Source organism: Melopsittacus undulatus, chromosome 3, assembly GCF_012275295.1.
Source record: "Melopsittacus undulatus isolate bMelUnd1 chromosome 3, bMelUnd1.mat.Z, whole genome shotgun sequence".
Lineage (NCBI taxonomy): Eukaryota > Metazoa > Chordata > Aves > Psittaciformes > Psittaculidae > Melopsittacus > Melopsittacus undulatus.
Window position 1 is genome coordinate 49,490,777 of NC_047529.1, and position 9,815 is coordinate 49,500,591.

General features: G+C 37.2%; 1 protein-coding gene across 3 annotated transcripts in view; it reads right to left on the bottom strand.

The window, feature by feature from the left end:
* Window positions 1-7,062: 7,062 nt before the first annotated feature.
* SYNCRIP (synaptotagmin binding cytoplasmic RNA interacting protein) overlaps window positions 7,063-9,815 on the bottom strand; it is a 26,202-nt gene continuing 23,449 nt past the window's right edge. For 2 of the 3 annotated variants that reach the window (XM_034061192.1, XM_034061191.1), the window contains exon 12: window positions 7,063-9,808. In XM_034061192.1, coding sequence (XP_033917083.1) covers window positions 9,767-9,808 — 42 coding nt within the window. In that variant the 3' untranslated portion in view covers window positions 7,063-9,766. The remainder of the gene's footprint in view (window positions 9,809-9,815) is intronic. The other variant, XM_034061193.1, reaches the window with a different exon arrangement.

Consider the following 9,815-nt stretch of genomic DNA (forward strand, 5'->3'; position numbering starts at 1 on the left):
TATCAAAATGGAAAAAGAATTCCCTAGTATCATCCACATTCCAAGTGGCTTATGTAGGGGTCTCATTACCATTATTTATCTCAACAAGTAGGAAGTTCTGATCACCATTCTGCTTGGACATAACAAAACACAGATCAAGTACTGTGACTAATTGCTATACCATGGTGTATTCTGTGTCCAGTGTGTTTCTGGGATCTGTTACGGTCGGGAAACTTGGAATACCAGTCAGACTCAATTCTGAAAAGCCCATGTATCTGGTGTTCTCCTGGACCACAACGGTGGAGAGCCATAGCCAAGCTCTTCATTTTCCCCTTTAGTTGTTTGTCAGGTCAGAAGGAAAAGTCAAGTTACCTACACAGTGATGATTCCCTCTTCTTCCCGGAAGCTGAAGAGCAATAGCTTAAAAGCCAGAAGAATGGAACAAAACTGAAACCACCAGTTATCTGGAGGAATGGTTTTGGCTGTGAGGAGACACGGAGTTAGTGCCTTCAGTCCAAGATGTCTTAGTTCAAAGCTGCCGACCTGAGTTTCACCAAGAACTCTTCAGAGTTCTCCATCAAACGCTCACTTCACATTCTACAGTCAGAAATGTTCCTAACTCCCATTGAGTCTTCAGGGATACGGCTCACCATGCTCATCTGCAGAGAAAATAACTTTTCCCCACTGAAAGCTGTCTATGAAAACAAATGCTTCTACATATATACTAGAAAAAAATACAAAGCTGTACCTATGCCTGATCCTCTTAACTCTGTAAGAACATCTGGCAAATTCAAATTCTGGCAAGTGTATTCTACCTTGCCATACTCCTTCAGCCTTTTACATTATGACCCGATACAGGCTTTTGCATTTGACAGCCTCAGAATAAAATTCCTTTTGTTCACTAAAGTGTACTTTCTCATATTAAGGCACATAAGCTCTAGCCTAGACTTGAGGAAATGTTCAGTATCTTCAAGTTCAGCAACCTTCATAACAGCTCTCAACACTTTCTTATCCCTCAAGGTCCCAGCTGTCCACTTCCAAGCACATACTGTTCATTGCAAATACATTCAATTCTGAGCACATGAAGACCACCTCCAGTGTAGAGTAGGCTTATTAACACCAGCTCTTTAATGAAAAGTCCTAGCCGAATGCCAAGGAACGATCTGACACTTATTTCTTCCAGTATGCTGGGCATGTAGGGCATTCTTTTCCAGTAGAAAATCCCCCGCAACTTTGTACAAGAAGCTGGTGCCCTTGGCAGCTATGTGAGCCCCATCCTGAATCTAAAATCTGCAATGGGGCTTCCGAGTTGGCACTGATTCACCCCAGCTTTACGAATGCAACACTTACCACTTTTTTTCCCTGCATTAAGAGACATCCAAGACTTCACACGCAAGCTTTGCAATGAACACTGCATTCCCTTCAAGCATCACTCAATAAGGAGACTTTCTAAGTTTTTCCTCAACTCTCCTACTTTTGCACACCCTTTAAGGGATTTATTAAGGGCAGTAAGTGGCAACATGTTATACCAGTAAAAGGAGATGAAAGAACTCCTCACCTGTATTGAAAAAAAGGGTCCATCTTTGGGACACATGTAATCAGGTATTCAAGACTGGCTCTTGCCTCCTTGGGGCTGAAATTATAGTTCATCGCTTCAAAACTGCAGGTTTACAAACAGCAGCTCTAGGATATCGCCCCTCAGAACAGGACATCTGAAACAGCAGCATTAGGCATAGTAACAGCAGGTTTATTTCCTCCACCATTTTTGTATTTTGCTATGATCAAAATCTCCTCCCTTTACAGGGATACTTCCAGACAACTTTCTTCTGAAATTTCTACCAAGATAAAGTGGCCCTAATGATTAAGACAGCCAGGACAAGATCTTCTTACCTTCTGAAATGTAATCCAAGGACCCTGTGTTTTCAACCTGATGTTTGTTGAATCTGGGCAAGATGCATCACCTGACATTCCCTTCACATCGCTCTGTGGCTGCTAGATGGTACCTGGCTTACCCTACCTTTCGCAGGAAAAGGACAGACTGATTAGTAGCAGGAAAGAGCCTACAAAGCTGTAACACAGCTAAAGTTATCTACGTTCTGGTTTCCCAGGTTGCTTCCCTGGCTATTCTGCCCCTAGCCCTAAGACTAGAAGTTTGCAGGAATGTAGTTCAGGCATGTTTAAGAGCCACCTTGTGCCTACAGGTAGATGATTTCTTTTCCCAACTGTTCCCTCACCTTACATTTTCTCAGGGAACAAACAAGAATATCCTTTCATAAAAGCCTTCCCAAGTGAGGAATGTTTGTGATTCCATCACTCCTAGGTCAAACTTTTTAAATAAAGGCAAACACTCCTCAGTATTTCTCTGAGGAGGAACTTCCCTGGTTGCCAACACCACTTTAAAAAAAACGAAAGGTATTTACAGAAGACCCCGCAGGTTTTCCTTTTCACAGGGATACTTTGTGCCCTTCAAGATGTCCAAGCTAAGACATGTCTGTTCTTTTTTAAACTGAACTTTAAACACAGTTCATTTGTGAAACCTGAGATCTCTTTACATCATTTTTAAGATGCAACTGTGAGGCAGAAGTTCCACGACTGCTGCCTTCATCTCCCTTGCACCATATATAAGAATTCAACACCTATCACCTATTTAACCTACATGTCCTTAGTTGCATATTGAAATCCTCTCCTAAATACCTTTAATAAGCAGGGAAAAAAGAGTGCTGTGTTGTGCTGAGATTTTTTCCCTGTATATGCATTTTTGCTAGATATAGGGATTCCAAGATTACCTCTTTAACAGCAGGGCTTTTCAGAGTCAAGTATGCCCCTTTAAACTGCGTGCAGAATTTAAACCTTTGATGTTTTCTCCTTCATGTATTAAAGGATAAAAAGTTTGCTTCTAAAGGACTTAGAAATTTAATAGATGCTTAAAACACACTATGCATGACTGTCTCTTGTTCTTCCAGAGACTACAAAAATCAGAGTGGATCATAACATATCTGCAGCTGTACTGGAGTTACTGTCCCCGCTGCTTTTTACTAACTCCACAGTAAAACTACTGGAGCATTTTAGCATACTTAAGTACCAAATAACCTGTTTTAACATAGGCCATCATTGAAGGTAGTCTGAACTAACCTTGCTGAGATGTGACCACTACCTGATTTACCTCAATGTCATTTGTAACTGTATGAGTATACCTTACTGCACCTCAAAGCACATTACAAACTGTATCCCAAAGCTTAGATGTCAACACTTTTTCACAATTCATCTGTATATTCCTCCTGGTTCACTACTCCATAAAAGCAGTACTCTTTCTAAAGAATGTTACAATGAGGGCAATAAACTGTCATTAGAAAACATAATGAAAAGCATAATGAAACAGAGCAACAAAAGGCAGCAGTCTTCAGTTGCAAATTCTAACACATTTATCAAGAGACATGCTCTAGTTTTCTTCAAAGCATCCCACTAATTCAAAAGCAAGTGTAAACTAACATACTTCTGTGAAAGTGTAAGTAACATGAACAGAGGACAACTTTACTACACCAGTTAATGTTACATACTGATCACTTCTTGGTGAAAATACAACTCACACACCAGTGATTGTCACTGGAGGTTTGTCTTCTGATAAATAAATAAAAAAAATTTAAGCACACATACAAAGCTAAAAAAAAAAGTGCAGAAAACTGCGGACTGGAAATAGGTTATCTTGTTAGAAGAACTATTTGTAGTGAAAGAAAAAAACTGCATTATCCAAAGGAAGTCTCCGACCACACTCTGAAACAGGGAAATGGGAACAGTCCTTTAATAGCCACTTCAGCTTTTTCAGATGCAGTGACTAGGTATTTTTATCTGCCATCTCAAGTGCTGCAATATTAAAAACACCTTTCAACTATAATACATCTGCATTATGAAACAGATTATTATTTATTTTAGGCTAGTTCTCACCGGTGTTTTGTAATACAGGAGTTTCATTCTGAAGTATGCTGAATTGCAGCTTAAGAAAAACCCTCATATATTAAACAGGGCACCTTTAAAATTGCCTGTGTTGAATTATCACAGAGGAAGCTTTTTAATCCCAAATTAGCTACATGCAATAATACAGTTCTTAAATAACCACTACTGGGAACAGAATTAGGTGCTTTCTTCATCCTACTAGAGAGGAAAAAAAGAAAAATTCCCAGATGAAAATGTTAGATGGCAGAATACTGAAATACTTGGAACCAGGAACTCAGGACCTAACATATTTAGTTTCTGGCTTTCAGTGACTGACTGTGTTAATGGAAAATCCCTTAAGCTACTATAATTGCTAACCTACCAGTTTAAAAGTATTTAAAAATTAATTATCTATAAAGCATTCTTGAGACTTTTAGATCTCATGTATTTAACAGTACTGGATTACACTGAACAGATTACATCCAACATTCACTTAGCACTGAAGTGGACATATTAGAATTGAAGAGTTACAACCCACAACCTCCCTAGTAACTGCAGATAATGAAGCAATTAAACAGTCTACTGAAGTTGGATTTTAGGTACTGAAAGTCATTTAAGTACTAAAATGGCTATTTTTACTTACCATTATCTTCTGTGCAGTCAAATGGCATAGGTTATTCTACTGGCTGTGTAGCAGAGCTAAGAATGCATTTCATAACTGCCTTAGTGCAAAGAAAATAAGTGTTAAGATTCAAATATCTTTTCTACATGTTAGTGACCAAAACAAGTAAAACGTGTCAAGCTAACTGCAAAGATGGTGAACTGTCACCATTAATGACCCAAACACATCCTTCTCAGACTAAAGGGAATCCAGATTTCTGACACTGCAAGTTTTACCTAAATGACTGTCAAAAACCAACGGCTGGCTTTGGAGCAGACACTAACATCCATGAACAAAACAACTCTTGGAACTAAAATCTACCTTTGATTTAAACTTTAAAAATTCAAGCCATATTTAATGACTTATTACTTACATACCATCATACCATGATTACATCTTCTAGACTGTACAGGTGCTTTTTTCTTCCCCTTTTTATTGAAAAAACAAAACAAAACCAAACCAAAGAAAACCAACACCAAACACCCCACACCTGCCCCCCCAAAACCAAAAGCTTTTACCAGGTACATGGAAGTCTGACCATCTACCACAACTCTCATGAAGACAGCTTTAAAGTCACCCAACATTTCCAGCTGAGCTCTGCTGTGCAACATCTATTCAAGAGCTGCCCATTTAAAAGTATGTCTCTGTAGAAAAAACTTATAACCAGCTACATACTGGCAAGAAAAAGATGACAAGAGACAACTGCCCTCTTGTCCAAATTCCAAGTAAGCTAACAAAATAGGGGTGGGTTTTTTTTTGTTGTTGTTGGGTTTTTTTATTTTTTAAGTGCCACTAGGACTATCTATTGTAACAGTCAAAGCAAAGGAGCACCAAAGAAAAGTCACTCTTTTATCCTGTGGACTTCAGGACACAAGTAAGTGTAATTAAACATTTGTAAAGCACTGACTAGATGACTGTCACTATCAGTATCCCAGAAAAAGTTTAACATCAGAGCTTCCTTTATGTCTGTTTGCACTAGATGCCTGTAAAGTAACAATGATTTATTCCTTCTCCCCCCACTATCCCTATTAAGGATCAAGGAATCTTCAGCTCGACTTCCTCTCCTGCTGCCACATACCATTTTTATCTGACAGAGCAAATGACAAAGTACAATCTGCTGTCTCCTCTGCTCAACTAATGCAACTAGCTACCTCCAGCCAAGAGATGTCATGTGCTGGAGTTAATTCAGTAAGACACTCACTAAAGACAGATTTTCATGTCCATCCCAGCCAGTGTTTAAATTCGTAAGCTTTAGCCTGTGAACACAAGCTCCAACTTTACCAATTTCAGTTCTCAGAACGCTACACTATAAAGACTTCTGCCTCATTGCCTTCTTCAAAATATTGCTGTTCCATTTTAAACAGTTAACATTTTCTACCAAGTTTTCACTAACAGAAGCGAGGGAATAACAGTCTTAGTTTTGCAGGATGTATCGATTTGAACACACTTTTCCTGGAAATGTTGTATGTGTTTATGCCTCTGTGCCATTCGCTTTATTTCTTATAATAAAAAGTCTCCCCTCACTGGTGAACGGAATCATTGAAATAACTGTTAGGCTGAACAGAAAGTTAAGCCTCTGAAGAATTAGCAAGGGCACAAGAGAAGAAATTGCAGCCATATATAACATTTCTATCCTGAAATATTACGTTGGAAATCCTACCTTCGAAAAAGGCTATGTCTATTTTACACTATGTCATACCCTTTACCCCCAGGAAGGGAATTATTATTCCTTATTTTAGATTCAAGGCATTATTTAGGTAAGAGTTTTACAACACAGAAAATCAGAAACTGGTCTTAGTATCTGTAATAACAGCCTTCCTCCAAAAGTAAGAACAAACTTGAGTTCCAAGTTGTAACAAATCTCCTCTTTAAATTATAAAAAAATAATAAAAATTACACAGTTGTATATCCTATAGGAAACCCTTCAAGCAAAAATGAGTATTAAAACGAGCATTAATTTTAAAAGCTGTGTATTGGAGTGTTTATAAACCAGAAGTGTTAAGCAGCAGCAATTATTGATTTCTTATTAAATTCAACTAGACTTCAAATTTAAGAACAAATTACAAACCACTGAGGAGCTATGCTAGCTTAAACTAAAACCTTTGCAGGTGTTTCAGTAAAGAAAGCCTCCTATGAGAATAAACAGAGGCAGCATAATACATTAAGACAACACTGCCTTCAACACACCAAAAACAACTGTGTATTTGATGTCCATTTGTCACCAAAGCACCCCATAAGAGATGCATTATTGCTGTAGAACATTTCAAGTTTACCAACACCCAAGTGCAACCAAACTGACGTTCTATATATGCACTTGCCCATTCTCACTAGTATTTCCACTTAGTAATGAAAGCTTTTCTTTACACAACCAGATTTAAAGCTTTGAAAATAACATTTTTCTTTTTTTTTTTTGTTTTTAGAGTTTTTCCACACTATTAATCACCACATGCAATTTTGTTTTCTGATCATTTTGCTAAAAAACTGCACCAATATCCGAACAGTGCAAATCATATTTAATTTTAAAAGTTATAATGGCTTGAGTTCATAATTAGAGGGAACACTGTCAAGATCTTGATAGTTAGCTCACTCACCATTGCTTGCATTCCAGTAAAAATGCTTTCCTGTCAATTTTACCTTTTTCTTTTTTAGCAAGCTTTTTAGAGTTGAAATTAAGGATGTGATCCACAATTTCAACACATGTGGTGCCTTAACAGCAATGTTTTTATGCAATGCCATCAACTGTTACAGTTCCATAAATATATTATCCCCCTTCTCCCCACAATACATTTCCACACTAAGAACTAGTCATTAGCACTTGTGATCCCACAAATATTTTAAGTTCTTCAGCAATGGAGAGATTTCAAGATTAGTAAATCTGAGGGCTTCCCCTCTCCTACAACCCCCAATGCTTTCATTTTATAGCAAGTCCAAAATCAGTTTCCACATCTTGACAGTGTTCCTTATAAAACCATATGACAGTAAAAGTGCCAGTAGGCATGGCAACCTCTTTAAAGGGAGCATTTAAACTCCTTGGCACTGGGAATGCCAGCACCAAGGATTACATTGAAATTCAGAATTATACTTAAGGCTACAATTAGCAAACTCACTTCCGTAAGCCTAATATTTTATCGCTAAATTTGAAAATTCAGAAGCTAATGCAACTGTGTATTTCAATGCTCAAAATTTGAGGAAAAAGGTTACTTCTCTTTAGCAAGGGCAGTATATCAAACTGTGGTAGCAAACATCTCTTACGCATTGGCTACTCATTCCACCATCAGTTGCTTACTTTGTCTTAAAGTTCAGAACTGGCAAGGCACATTTACATATTCCAATGAATATTTGACAATTTTAGATTACACTTCACGTCCCAGCTATCCCAGTAATTGACATACAACATACTAAAATGGTTTATTAAGATAACAAAAAAAAATCAATTAATGTGAAACATACAGGCTATTGGCAACCACTATTCTAAAAATTATGTAAATACAAGTAAACATACTGAAATGTGTGCGATTCTAAGTTTTTAACCAGAAGACCTCTGTACTAACACACATTTATATTAATGACACATAAAAAAAATAAAAACTTTATTACAAAAATAAGTTACACTCGCCTCCAGCTTACAGTATAAAACAATTTTATTTGCAGGAATGCAAAATGATTGTTTGCCATGAGCATTTTCAACATATGACATGTCTAATTTTGTTAAATTTGCATTTACTGGGGGAACTGGTGTGTATAAAACTTTAATTAGGTATAAGCTTCAATTTTCATTGTGGTGCCTATGGGTATGTAGTATAACTGCAGTATCCCTTTGGGTAGGGGGTTAAGGGAAGCTCTTTATGCCAAGTCCAAAGAAAGACTTAATTTTATCTACCTCTTACCTACACGAAGTTGGACTTGGCAAGGTTATTTTGTTTTTGCTTCGTCTTTTTTAAGGATGGTTCAATAGAGGATGCTTCACCACTGAACACTCACTGTCATCAAGGTGCTTTAGAAAATTAAAAACATAGCACAAATGATTGTACTCTACTCTACTCTACAGGTTATCATGATCTGCGTAAGAGAAATGGAAAGCTGATCCACATGTTTTTACAGTGATCAGCAGTAAGAAATGCACTAATGAAAACATACCTTTTACCTAAAAAGCTAAACTACAGCCATATGCTATTCTATGATTTATGAAAAACTTCAAAATATCCAAATGTCAGGCTTCACTGTACAGTTGTCAGTTTTAGTCTGACCTTTTATAAAGGGACACTGCAGTATTTAGTACAAGTTGCTGATGCACTTTTTTTGAACATCTGATGTCTTACAAAAGTAACATCTTGCTAAACTATTATACATCCAAATAACTACAATATCTGAAGAAGCAAGGCTGCTTTTTCAGCCACAAAATACGACAAAAGCAAGGCCTGTTATGATGGTCATGAGGAAGTCTTACAAAGCCTCTGGAACTAAAGGCAACTAAGAATGTTACATTTGGTATATTATAATCTTACCCTCATATCATATTAAACAAGCCTTGCTTTTATCTACAAAGATTTTCTATGTACAGTACAGACAGGGTATAGTTCAATCCTCTGCTACTGAGGTAGTTAACCAACCCTTTAAAAAAGGTTCTGAAAAGAACCACTATCTGGAATGCCTGACTAACCAGCTCTGATGATTACACCTGAAACTGCTGTATCTGAACACAATTCATAAGTGATTACTATATAGACAATCATGATTAACCTTCATGAGCAGAAATAAATTTTAAGGATACCAATGATGGTATTCATCTAGACCACTGCAATAAAAAATTTAAATGCAAGAATTTGTGAATACCACTTTTGGCATCCTTAACTAAGAAAACTTGGGGGAAAAATCTACTTAAAGCAGATTTTTTAAAAGAATGACTTTATTCTTTATTAAGATACCATGCTAGACGTTAAGGATTTTGTTGAACACATCGGGGAAATAGAGTAGCTTTAGTTTAATAACTTGCACTGCAGAGAAAACTGTTAAAGAAATTCATTTCAAAGTCCAAGTATTAGTTCAAATGTCCCATATTTGAATCCATGATCTTCGCAGGAAGGTCTTTTGCAATAGAATATGCTCCTATACAGCTGAGATACTTAAGGTTGCTTGATATCCTTACCATTACTCCACTGCAAGCTTCTGGTGTAATCCCACATAGCAAGTCAGTCTTCATTGTAACAGGTCAGGACCGGCCTCGACCCCTTTTCCCTGCTAGCCA